Source organism: Anopheles stephensi, chromosome 2 (assembly GCF_013141755.1).
Source record: "Anopheles stephensi strain Indian chromosome 2, UCI_ANSTEP_V1.0, whole genome shotgun sequence".
NCBI classification, from domain to species: domain Eukaryota; kingdom Metazoa; phylum Arthropoda; class Insecta; order Diptera; family Culicidae; genus Anopheles; species Anopheles stephensi.
The window spans coordinates 8,771,420-8,783,816 of NC_050202.1; the positions used below are offsets into that span (position 1 = coordinate 8,771,420).

Sequence of the window (12,397 nt, forward strand, 5' to 3'; positions counted from 1 at the left end):
AAGAAATTAGTGTGTAGTAGACCTTTTTAGCTTAATTTCTGTTAAAGGTTTAATAACAGTTAAAATAAGTTAAAAAATTAAAGAGGCTAGTGAATTTAAGTAAATTAATTTAAAAATTAAGCTAGCATAAAATATATTATCCATTTCTTTTTCAATCTGACGGGTTCTAGCCGTATTGTCGTGTAAAGTATATTAAGTGAAATCATTATCATTGTATTATTATTATAAAAAATAAGAAAATAAAATAAATCATAGTAATTTATTTAAAAATAAATAAAATTTCCAAAATTATCAAAACTGGTTATAAATCTTATATATAAATCCTGATGTTAGTAACGTCTAAGACTAAGGTAAAATTCAATTCATTTGTTCAACAATGTTTAATCTTTTTTAAACAAAAATAATTGTAAAAAATAATAATTCTCCAATGACCAAACTCGAAAACCCTCCAAGAGAGAAACACTATCATTAATATTATCCGATTAAATTACACTGAACCACTTCTACAATGGGATAAACTGTTCATCCTTGCAAACAATGCATACATAATTCGACAGCCTTCTCCCACGGCAATAAACCACTCAAAACTCGCGCCCTGCAAAAACTGCAACACCGAACCAAACCGATGCCAACATTATTCCCGCACCCGGGATGGCTCGGGTTCGCTTTGTAGGAAAATTGAAAAATGAATAATAAAGCAAACCCATTCTCGCTTCAGTCGCGTCCCGCACAAAAACCATCCCATCCAACCCGTTTTCCAGCAGCACATAGAGACCCACCCACCAACCCATCCACCGCATTTGCGCAGGATGATTGCGAACTTCACGCTCACCGATAATCAACTCAATTTGTATTTAATTAATTTTCACACCACAAATCGCATTCAATTACGCGACCCCGGTGAGGAACGGAGGCACGGCGGAAGGCAAGCCCTTTTCTCCCCGGGGGAAAACAAACAAACACATACACACGTAGACACACGGGGGGGTTTTCTTCCCCGTGGAACGCTCCGGTATAAATTGGGTGTGAGTTGTGCTCTCATTTATCTTCCTGAAGCTGAAGGGCATGCTGTGTGCTGGCTGCCATAGCCGAAAAGTCAACGTCAGTCAGTATGGTGAGGTTTTTTTGCGGACCGAAAAAGTAAACGATAATGATTCAGTCAGATTGCTTCCCGGATGCTGCCATTTCCCATCCCTTTTTTTTACCTCCGTTTGTAGGAAAATCAATAGTCTTGTTTAAATTCTATTACCTCCACACAATGGCGGACGGTGAATGAAGCTTATAAAACAATTATATCCAACGACACAAAGACAAGGTGGCCGGGGTAGAATGGGAGCGGCAAAAGGAGGATCCAGGAAAATTGGATCCGACGAACGGGACGCTTAGTCTAAATTTGTGACAAGCTTCGTCCGGGCAAGGTCTTTATTAAATACACTGCAGGCATTGGCCTCGGTTTGCCGGTACGAGTGAATGGAGCTAGAGGTAATAAACGCGTAGCAACATATCTATTTCCTTAGTATGTGTAATTGAATTTTGTAGTAGAGCGATGTGGTAGCAGCAAATCACGCCCTCACAATAGAACCGCAGCACGACCAATCAGGAGACTCAGCGCTGCGCTGTCATTCCTTTACATACATTCAGGCGCGCGCAGTATTTCGCGTTCCCGCCACCAGGCGATAGATTGTCGCTTCAGCCAGCTCCGGTGTGTGTTGGGTGCGTTTGCTCGGCCCTTATTGTTCCCCCGAGATGGTACATCACCCAGCCCCAAGGCTTCCTCGGCACTGCTAAGTTGTGAACCAATTTTCCATTATCTCCGTCACGCTACTCGATCTGTTGCGCGTAGCAGGCCTGTTTGGAGCGGCATTTGCCGACGGCTAGCATTGCTACCGAGCGACGGACCACGCAATGACACACGCAACGCAAGGATCGTTCAAATATTCAGCAGTCGAGCCTTGGTCTACCTCTGGGCGCGTTTATTGTTATCCGATGCTAGTAACAGAGAGTGGCGTTCGAGTAATCGAATCATAGTGATACGTTTGGTGATGTGAAAGTGTTGTTGATTTGTGCCTGGAATCAATTTCGACAAACAATTGTGATACGCTTGGTGCAGTTTACGGTACGTGAAATGTGTAATGAGGCCTTGTGTCTGGAACAGTAAGTGATAGTGAGTGACTCCGAGCGTGATCATGTTGACACATTTCTAGAGTCAAAGAACAGCCTGTTGTCCTGTAACTTGTTCGAATGGACGTGTAGGACAACAGCTTGTGATCCGTAGTTGTATACAAATCATCGACAGAGAGTTTCTACATGTGAGCAACAGGTGGAAATGCAGTTTAAAATAATGAACAGAGTTACTTGTGCGTAGTGATCACCTTTGCAGTACCAACACAGAACAAGCAGGTCGTTCAGCCAATTAGATGAACTTACGAGTGTAGCGAACGGGTAAATCGAAGTTTGCTTTTTATTGTTTATTGTTTCAAATAGCAACTTGTATTAATATCTATGCTTTTTATTTCTTCCTCATATCGTTCAAATGAATCGCACGATTTTATGAATTGCTTAATATATTCCTTGACGCTAAAGCCTCCAGACATCTGGAAGGAGATGAAAAGGGGCCAGTATTTTGTACCGAAACATTATTTACCCGCTCAGAGGGTTGATCATTGCTCCATACAGAATAATGGACGGGATTTTATGTTGGCATTGTCGTGTCAAAATTAAAGCAAAGTGATACTCAAAGGTTTATTTATTCAGCATCTTTGTTATTTACATAACATTACATGCACTCAATAAGCTTTTCAGTGGCTTAGTTATAAGTTGGATTTGTAGTAGCTAAATATTAATATTAATAAACTATTAAATATTATTATTGTAAGTAATATCATTTGAGATCAGTTTGAAACACGTAGATGATAGAGGATGATAGAACTTTTTCAAAACTAATAATATCTATTCAGAAATTTAGAACATATAAAGAAGCTTTTACCTTTTTCATTTAAATTGTACTTACTCTTCAATATATTTGAAAGGTCTAAAGCCGTACAAATGTCAATACATTAAAAAGAAATGTAGACTTTCTTCTTTTTCTTCTTCCGTGGCACTACAACCTCGAGAGGTCTCAGTCTGCCATTTCTGGATTTCTGTGACTTGGTTTTACCCGTAGCAAAGTAGTCAGGCCTGCGTACCGGGAGGCGGTCTGGATAAGATTTGAACCCCGGTCCTGCCGTGTGAAGACCAAATTAGACTTTAGCCATTGAAAGTAATTTTGAAATAAGATTGAGTGTATGAGATGATATCAAAGCAATTATAAGTCCGTTATTAGCATTTACTAGGCACCCATCACAAGATGGAACCGATATAAAGGGTATGTAGTATTGGCAACCGTAGAAAGTCAGAAAATGGCCTAAAAGGTCTTAAATAGCCTTTAAACCAAGAAGAACAGTATATGAATGAAGTGTCAAGAATATCGGAGGCTAAAGGTGATAGCAGCTCTGGTCGTCACACGTGCAGGATCGGGAATAAAATCCCATCCAGACATCCTCCTCGTACGAATCCAGCTACTGATAAATTCAAGTCAAGTAAAGCCAGAAAGCGCAGGTCGAGACCTTTCGTGGTTTGGCACTAGAAGAAGATGAAGAAATGTTTAAAAAATAAAAATCAAGGAAGGATAAAGCGATCTTAACAATTTAAGTCCAACCAATGCTAGGCAACAAATGTACAGACAGGTTCAAAAAGCAATTACGTTCTATTATTTGAATACTTTTTACATTTTTATCAAAGTTCTCGACAACTCATAAATGCTTCTTACAACTTTGTAAATATTCGGACCATATTTGTCTGTAAAAATCTATCACCGCAAGCAAGTGATCTGTTTGCCATAAACATAATCCCTAATGCATTACCATCTCTACACCGTAATTGCTACCAGAACCCACCCCCCTTTCCAAACACGGTACTTATCGGTACTAAGCCGATAGGAATAAGATACAATCCCTTGAAACAATCAAAACATCCCGATGGGCTTGGTGGATGGCCGTGAACAGCCACCCTACTACATCCGTTGAGTGATAACGCCACCTTTAACGATTCAATTACACCCTTCATCTGGAAAGGCTATGAAGTGTTACAACGCACTCGGACGACCGGGCATGCCCGGTTTTTCTCAAAACAAAGCGACAGACACTCCCTAGACCTAGCCCTGGCTTCTTGATAGCGAAGAACCCTTGCAACTTTCCCATGGAAAAGGATTTACGCTACATTTAAGGCGTACAGAGGCTCTCTCCCCCTCTCTCTCTCTCTCTCTCTCTCTCTCTCTCTCTCTCGCTCTTGCCACATTATCATTTTTGTTTGCAAAATAGGGAACCGACGGAAGGCAGGTCAAACTTCCACTGGAGAAATAGTTTGTTTATTACGAGTACTTTGCTCAACAAATCCACTCGACACACGCCCAATTTCTAAAGCCGTTGTACCCCGAACCGAGGACTATTTAAGGTGCTTAAATGCGCTTTTTTTCATTCGTTTTCCTACAGGATAGCCTTGAAGGAGCAATTACTTTTCGCTCATTATCCGATCGTTTGCTTAAGAAGGGCTGCTTCCGTCTTACAACGTGCAGCACACGGCGGCTTAAAACCGTCAAAAGATCTGTGCCATCACCGTTCTTATTGGAAGCGGCGGAGCAATTAAGGACGCACTTCTTGCTAAGGTAACGGAAGCGGATTAACAACTGAATGTTGTCGTTGCTGGTAAATTTATAATTAATTTCATCAATTATGCAGTACCAATTATCGCTCGCCAGCAACAGGAATATTGGGACTACGAGCTACGCATGGTGTGATGGGAATCTTTTCGTCTGATGGGTGACATTCTTCAGTGTGAAGATTGGGTTTGATAGAAGCATAATAATCCTTTTTTATATCATTTCCCATTTAAATGTGTGACAAACGTGTGACAACAATCGTGAAACAATTGTAACATAAACTTTACCACTAAGAAGAGGATTTGCACCAGGTTCATTAAAACGCCTAATGTACTTGGTGAATCCTCGGAAGAATTTTTTTAACTTTGTCTGCAGTAAACTAACTAACCCCCCTCCATTATCCTTCCAGCGAGGACTACCATCATCAGCGATGCACCTACTGTCCAACAGAGACGACACCGATTGCATGTCCGCCGGATTGCTTCTGTAAGCATCCACCGGACGATGGTCGGGATCACATCTAAGCTGGGGTGATCGGAAAAACGTTGTATCGTATAGGAGTTGTTTAAAATGGGCTCCTGTTTCTCATCAAACTATAAGCAATCTAAATATGGTTCCCTGGACATAAATACAGCACATGAGCTACCAGCAGCTAGGCTTCGTTCGGTATCAAGATACTCTTTTTAACCCGGACGATCACAGAAGCCGTATCAGTGTGATACGTCATTGTGTTTCCCCTATTATCAGTTCAAGTGTACTTGATCACTTGGTCAAAAGGATCGTCGTCGTCAGTGTAAAATACTAATAGCCATGCCCGCTTCTTCTTAGCAACGTATCACATTTGATGTAGCATAGCAAGGTGTGCAGAATAGCAGTAGTAACACCGATAGCATTCGTAAATGTTAACTCTAAACATGGCGTAATGAATAGAACGCGGTAAGCTTTTTCTCATGCATCGTCAATCCAGTGTAACTGATATAGCTCTAACCGGACAAGCAAATAGTAACATAATGCAGTAACATATTCAGTAAATATACCCATCAGTCAAATAAAAGCAACCATCTTATCAAAGGCATAATGTGTAGCTGCGTGTCATTTATATCACAATCCTTGAAGACAATCTCAAATTAATTTAAAAAAAAAATCATGAACTTCTGTAATATAAATATTTTGAAAAAACTTTTGAAAGAATCCTTACGAAATATGGCGATCGTTGGGCATGCGCAGCTCCCAATAAAGGAATGCTCGCCACAGATTCCATCTGCAGTGGCAAACGGAGTCAGTTGATTTCTAACCATACCATCGGAAGGTTGTTCTTGTACACGGTGACAAGCAAATTGCCGGACTATAGTCTTTGTACTTATCGCACTTTTCTCAATATTTTAAAAAGTGTATAAACCCCGCTTGTTTTTACTAAGTATCATGGCGAATCTTGTGAATTTTATTTTGTGATCGCAATTCCAAGAGAGCAGACAGAATATGGATTCGGGTTTGAATATAGAATGTCTAATAGATGCGGTTAAATATAAAATACTGACCTAAGCAAAGAACTAAGTACGTAATATTGGAGAATAAATAGTGAAGGGTTCTATTCGATTAAATCAGCACTATTATTTCAATTAGTTCGTTTTCTTTTCCATTCTTTTCTACAAAAATTGTTAGGTTTTTTTCCAAATTCCTACAAGATGTAGCTCAGATGTAGTTGAAGTTGAATTCATTTTCTTTTACTCTTCTTTCCAGTTTAGGCTCATCTTTAGAGTGCTACCAATTGTATTGGCGTTTCTAAATTGTAATTGGTGTAGCAATTCAAGGTTTCTAATTCAAAAGGTTTAGCTTTCCATCCGGGAAGTATTCCAAAGTTGTGTTAGTTCGTTGTTGTGTATTCTCCAACAATTTGTATTGCAATTCTGGTTAAAAACATCATGATTACATACCTGGAAAAGATAGCAACGATTAGTTATGGTAAGCTCTGCCAGTTACGCGTCATCATCATCATCAGCCAGCATTTTACGATTCACTCCGAAACTACTTCCCCAAAGGGTCTTGAACACATCTGAAACGAACGAAAAAGACAAACGGAACGAAAAAGTATTCTAAAACAAACATAAATAGCGGTAGCAGGCTCACCCATGGTAATGGTTTTGTCCTGGTTCCTAATGCTCCATCCTGTTTCGCTTATTTTCTCCTGTGTATTCGGCACATTCCAGCACTTTAAGACGGCAATCACCTAACTGCATTCCGTGGAGCTGCTGAATAGCACGGTTTGCCGCAATATCACTGGCGAACTCCGCGTAGCCGTGCCTTTTCCCTGGTACAAGATACACCTTGATAAGATCCCCGAATCGACAAAATGCATCCGTCAGGAGCTTTACGGAAACCGCCTCGGGCATACAGATGAAGAACGCTTTCTTGACGCACTGCACTAGTTCGGACACGAGTGGTTTCGGTGGTCCGAACTGCGATAAGGCATCCTTCGTAATGATTTCCTCTTTGAATTCCTCCTCAAACCGAACGATGATCCTTTCTCCGATTGGATATTCTAGGCCGTGGATTTTATCCACCGCTCGTTGTGCCTCTTCGCGACTGGAATAGACTGCCGCCGCTGTTATGTTTATTTCATCTAAAAATGTTTCCAATTTTAATATAACTGAGCAGCAATAATTTGAGCTCCATCGTGTACTTACTCGCCGTGATAATGCTGCAGTACTTCATCCCAGGACAGATGTCAAACAGACGCCACAGTCTATCCTGATTAAGCTGATTACTGCAGATTACGACCAGCTTTGTGTCGCCTCGCACGGCCGATAATCGATCCGGTGAATGTGCTCGCTTCCGGCTAGCCGAATCCACCGCCGGCTGTCCTTTCTGTTCCCGTTCCTGCTGCAGCTTACTGCGTGGGACACAAAATTTCGCTTTATACTGCGGATTACAGTTTTCGATGGCTAGTGCCGTTTCGAGGAAGGAGGTGAACTTTATGTATGCCGCACACTGCTTGTCGTTCTTTTTGTCCGGTACGAGCCGGACCTGCGTTACCGTTCCATGACAACCAAACTCTTCCTTCAGCTGTTCCTCCGTTCGACTGCTCGGTACGATGGCGAAGAGGCGTAGGAAATGATTTTCGTTGACGTCCGCCGATGTATCACTTTGTTTATCACGATTGTAGCTGTAAGGATAACCACAAAAAAGAAATAAATTAGAAAGAAGCGAATAATGGCACCGAACCAACGCTTTCATACCTGGCAGAAATCATCACTTTTATCGGGCGTGTATCACCTTCCACGATGGTACCGTTTTTTCGAAGCCCACGAGCAGCGGACGACGTTTTCGCAAACTTTACGTAAGCAACACCCTTGCCTTGGCCCGTTTTGCGGTCCGTTATCACCACACACTCCTCAATCGATCCGTCCGGTTCGAAATGCTTTATCAGCTGTTCCTTCGTGATCTGTTTACCGCAAATGATGAAAAGTCTCGACATTGGAGGCTCTTCGGAGATTTCCTTCGCTCGGTTAGGATCTGCCATGGTTTTATTGCTAATTCCAGCTGAAGGACACACCGGAAGGAGGTGAATCCTTGCCGTCAGGATATCGAGAAATACGATACAGTCAGCAGCTCCTTAATTTGTATTTCTATTGGCACAGCGGGAATTGCTAATGATTTGATTGTAAAATTGATTTAAACGGATTTTTAAACAGTAAAACACAGTAAATTGAGAGAATTTCCACAACTTTCCTCACGCAAAACGACCGTAAACAACCTAAACAACCCGGAGATGACAGACGTCAAACAATCAGCTGTTTTGGAACGAAGTTTTTCCAGGCGCACACTGGGACAAATTAGATGTGGATTGAGGACATATTTATATTGCAGAAATTATTTTTTAATTTAATTTTTTTTTTATTCTTTAACTTTACGTTTTATCGTTGTAATTACATTTTACTTAAGGAACTATTTCTTCAAAAAATTTTATATCCAAAAAGTCACGGATCTTCGACGGTTTGTTTTAATCATGCCGCACAACCAAGAAGTCCAAGAAGGTTTTCCACAAGTATGCAAATAAAATTACTTGATTGAAATTCCTTTATTTCGCTATGCTTCACTCCGAGAAACACCTTACAATGCGACAGTTTATTTGAAGCAACTACTTCATGAGACCACTTTTATTCGCTTCCATCCCGCACGACAATTCTTTCCCCGATCGGATATTCAAACTTGTGCAGCTTCTCCCGGGCGTACTTGGCCGATTGCGTGTTGTTGTAGGTAACGGTCGCGGACGAGATCGATCCACCGTCATGCGAGATTGAGCAGTTCATCAGTCCCGGTATGATGTCAAACAAGCGCCAGATTTGATTCTGCGTTAAGGTGGAACTGCACAGAACGGTCAGCTTGGTCGGTGGCAGCAGGGCCGATGAACGACGACGTGTAACCGGCCGGAAGAATCCTCTCGTTTCCTGCGGCTGCGATTCGAGACTAACTTTGCGAGGCTTAATCTTAGCGAACTTTGCCTTATGTTCTGGTTTGGCCGTTTCGAACGCTAGTGCCGCATCGAGGAACGATTCGAACGTTAGGTAAGCTACATTATTGCCGGGGGATTTCTTGTCCGGTACGAGCTGAACACTGTTGACGGCTGAGATCTTGCTAAACTCTGCCTTTACCGCGTCGCTGTCCAGATCGGCGGGACATTTCACCTTCAGCCGGAGGCAGTCTAAGGGCTTTGATTCTACCGTGCTAGATTTTCCAAACGGAGGAGAGTGTCAGGACGTATCTCGAAATCGTGTAGGAGACGCTCGAGACTTACCTGGAAGCGATCTCCACTTTGATTGCTTTCGGTTCCGGTTCGATGTGCTTACCGTCCGCTTCTTTGAGGGCTCGGGCTGCTTGGGACGTTTTCTGGAACTTCACAAACCCGATACCCTTCGACTGGCCGGTAGCTTGATCCTGCACGATGTGACATTGTTCAACCGTGCCGTACGGGGCGAAGAATTCCTCGAGTGCGCCGGTCGTCACCTGCTTACCACAGAGAACGAACAGCCGCGAGAAGGGTGGCGAGTTCAGGTCCGGTACGGTGGACTGTTCCTGAGTCATGTCTCCGTCGATCGTGCGTGTAGCGTCGGTGCGGTGTGTGCTGGAACTGAACTTCTCAGCGGCGGTAAGATGGTGAGCCCGCCAGTGTTGGTAGACACCGTAGACAAGATGTGTCTGGTGCTGTGTCTCAATGAAACGGGTCGATTGTTTCGGGTCCATAGTTATCCAGGTGACAAGCACAAATTCTTGAATAACCGGTCATTGAACAAAAAGAAAACATGTGTCGATCGAAATCGAGCAATGAAACGGTTCCCTGACGCATCTCTAATCTGTCTCTGCCGTACCCGAGTGCCCGGCATCGAACCGATTCAATGGAAAACAGTGTACGTCCATGGTTTAAATAATTTATCAATTCATTACTTCAAAATGAAGCTCGTTTTGAGCGGAGGGATTGTCACGGTACCGTGGGCTTAGGAGTGCGAACAAAAAATGCACCAGCACTCCGTTGTTGCTTTTGTAAGCCTAGCCTCTGCACAGCGCCCGGAAGCCGATCGGCAAACGATATGCAAAACAAAAAGGACCAAAGAAGTCCTCGAAAATAGCGATACGATTTTAGCCCTCCGAACTTCAATCGCTGCGCTTATCCGATTTGCTAAATTGATTTTTTCTTTACACCACCACCATCCGGACGTGGAAACTTCTGGTGGCCAGGTCACTCCCCGGTTGCAGTTTCCAAAGCGAACGAGCTGGCAAAATTAATCGGCGATTAGTAGTGCTCTGGGCAGCATTCGTTTCAGCTATTGCACTATTCATCCCGGTTTGTAGGATGGGAAAACCCCGGGCCTGTATGCATTTCGCAATTTCACGCTCGAGATTTTGATCTCACTCGAATGGAAAGAGGCAGTAGGGCAAGAGCGTTCGGGATTTTCAATTTCACAAAGTCAACTTGTATTTTTTCCTCCCTTTGCATCGTGTGCGAACAAGCCGGAAATCCGATTAAGGATGATCTTTCTGTGTGGATGTTTTTCTTTTTACTGGAAAAAGGAACTATTTGGATACTTTGTACAGGCATTTTTAATTGCAGATAAAAAGAATAGTGTCGCGCTAGAGAAGTGGGGTTTTCAATGGTAGATGATTTAGATCGGTGGTTAAAATTAACCTGACTTGTGTTTAGTCCATTAGTTTTGGTCACGATTAGAAATAAAACACAAATAAAATATAAAGGCCAAGGCGATAACGGCGCCGGTCTTCACACGACAGGATTGGAGTTCAAATCTCTTCTGGCCCATTTCCCCATAGCAAGGACTGGTAGCAATTAGTATAGTAAGCCGGAAATAAAATTGAAAACAGTAAACAGTAGATCACTGTAAGAAAATACTGATGTCTCTATTTTATGGGTTAAGATAAAGATCGTTTGCGAATATTTTTCTTACTTTTTGATGATATATTTGTATATTTTTAACTCTATAATTGTGCAAAATAACGATGAGTAATACCTAACAAAATCTCCAGAATATTGCACACCATTAGCGGTGAGTTTGCGTTCCGATTGCAACCAGCTGCTTGCTGGCAGTAAGTCCAGATGTAATCCGCTTTTCGCGTTCCACTACAAGCAAACAGACACACACACACACAGCATAACAGATCCTCAAGAAAGGGCGAGCCAAACGCACCCTCTACAGTCCTTGCTGAAGAGCAACATATTTTGTGGAGGATTATTTCGGTCCCGATCGTTTGTCGATTGTGATGACGAAAGGCCAAGAGATGTAAGCAGCAATCAGTGCAGTGATGGACTGAGACCTAGGTTCTGAGGTGATGGAGGTGATTTATTTTGTCGAATTATTTCCCCCCCCCCCCCCCCCTCCCATTGTATCGGAACGAAGCTGGCCGATATTTGTGGTCAATTCAGGAAATTGAATTAGTGCAGATGTTATCTCGTTTATTGTTATCAGCTTATTGGTCATTTGTTGCGTCTTGGAGGTATTGTGAACAGGGTAGCATTCTTCAGATAAAAGCTTTTTTCCAAACCTTACTTCTCAGTACAATAAGTACGTTTCGCAATTTATTTCAACTCCTTTCGCAAGAAGTAATAATTTTTTTACTATAGAGAATCACCAGCACAAGCAACAACTACAACAAAAAAATCATTTACCAAGATCAGCCACCGTGACCGGAACTGCCATGCCCATTTCGTTGTGCACAGCGAAAAGAGAGAAATAATTAGGAAACAAGTACCTTGCTACCATCCGACATTTGCATAATTCGAACATAATCGTTTCCCTGCAGCGTCCCTAGTCCCTACGACAACACTTGTATCGATGGTGGAGGAGAAAAAACAACCAACACAGCGCAGGAAAAAATAATCATAATTGAACTAAACTAAATCAGAACACAATGGTATTAGGACGGGTAACGAGCGGGTGGATTGTTGCTTGGTCCCTTGCTCCCGATAATTCCCATGGGAACCGGCGCCGGTACAACCCCTGGAAGGGAGTGAACAAAGTTAAGCGGTGTTTGTTTAGCTATTGATGATTGTGAAGATTCTTTACGGTAGATAGGATGGGATGCTTTTGTGTTTTTTGTTAGCAGAGGATCATGGTGTTACAAATAAATGAAAAAAATATCTTAAAATTGATTTTATTAAAAGAAAAATTAACAGTAAATAGGGTAAATGGGTTT

At 42.2% G+C, this 12,397-nt stretch overlaps 2 protein-coding genes and 1 long non-coding RNA gene across 3 annotated transcripts; 1 reads left to right on the top strand and 2 right to left on the bottom strand.

Moving 5' to 3' along the window:
- The first annotated feature begins 1,622 nt into the window (after nucleotides 1–1,622).
- On the top strand, nucleotides 1,623–5,767 carry LOC118503786. The gene is made up of 3 exons (XR_004905213.1): nucleotides 1,623–2,442; nucleotides 4,530–4,702; nucleotides 4,776–5,767. It is a non-coding gene; the product is annotated as an uncharacterized LOC118503786 (long non-coding RNA).
- A 336-nt stretch (nucleotides 5,768–6,103) lies between these two features.
- Nucleotides 6,104–8,610, bottom strand: LOC118503784 (RNA-binding protein 45-like). The gene is made up of 4 exons (XM_036037460.1): nucleotides 7,933–8,610; nucleotides 7,381–7,859; nucleotides 6,824–7,316; nucleotides 6,104–6,630 (listed from the first exon to the last, which is right to left on the bottom strand). The coding sequence occupies exons 1-3, from the start codon at nucleotides 8,214–8,216 to the stop codon at nucleotides 6,850–6,852; spliced, it is 1,230 nt and encodes a 409-aa protein (XP_035893353.1). The 5' UTR covers nucleotides 8,217–8,610; the 3' UTR covers nucleotides 6,104–6,630; nucleotides 6,824–6,849.
- A 140-nt stretch (nucleotides 8,611–8,750) lies between these two features.
- Nucleotides 8,751–9,845, bottom strand: LOC118503785 (RNA-binding protein 45-like). Its single transcript, XM_036037461.1, has 2 exons — nucleotides 9,492–9,845; nucleotides 8,751–9,421 (listed from the first exon to the last, which is right to left on the bottom strand). Exons 1-2 carry the CDS (start codon nucleotides 9,776–9,778, stop codon nucleotides 8,854–8,856), a joined length of 855 nt encoding a protein of 284 aa, XP_035893354.1. The 5' UTR covers nucleotides 9,779–9,845; the 3' UTR covers nucleotides 8,751–8,853.
- Between the last annotated feature and the right edge of the window lie 2,552 nt (nucleotides 9,846–12,397).

Coding starts and splice junctions, on each gene's coding strand:
- LOC118503784 (XM_036037460.1), bottom strand. CDS start 8,216: ATGGCAGATCCTAACCGAGCGAAGGAAATCTCCGAAGAGCCTCCAATG. Junction 7,860..7,932: donor AAAGTGATGATTTCTGCCAG/GTATGAAAGCGT, acceptor TTATCCTTACAG/CTACAATCGTGATAAACAAA. Junction 7,317..7,380: donor CTGCAGCATTATCACGGCGA/GTAAGTACACGA, acceptor AAACATTTTTAG/ATGAAATAAACATAACAGCG.
- LOC118503785 (XM_036037461.1), bottom strand. CDS start 9,778: ATGACTCAGGAACAGTCCACCGTACCGGACCTGAACTCGCCACCCTTC. Junction 9,422..9,491: donor AAAGTGGAGATCGCTTCCAG/GTAAGTCTCGAG, acceptor TGGAAAATCTAG/CACGGTAGAATCAAAGCCCT.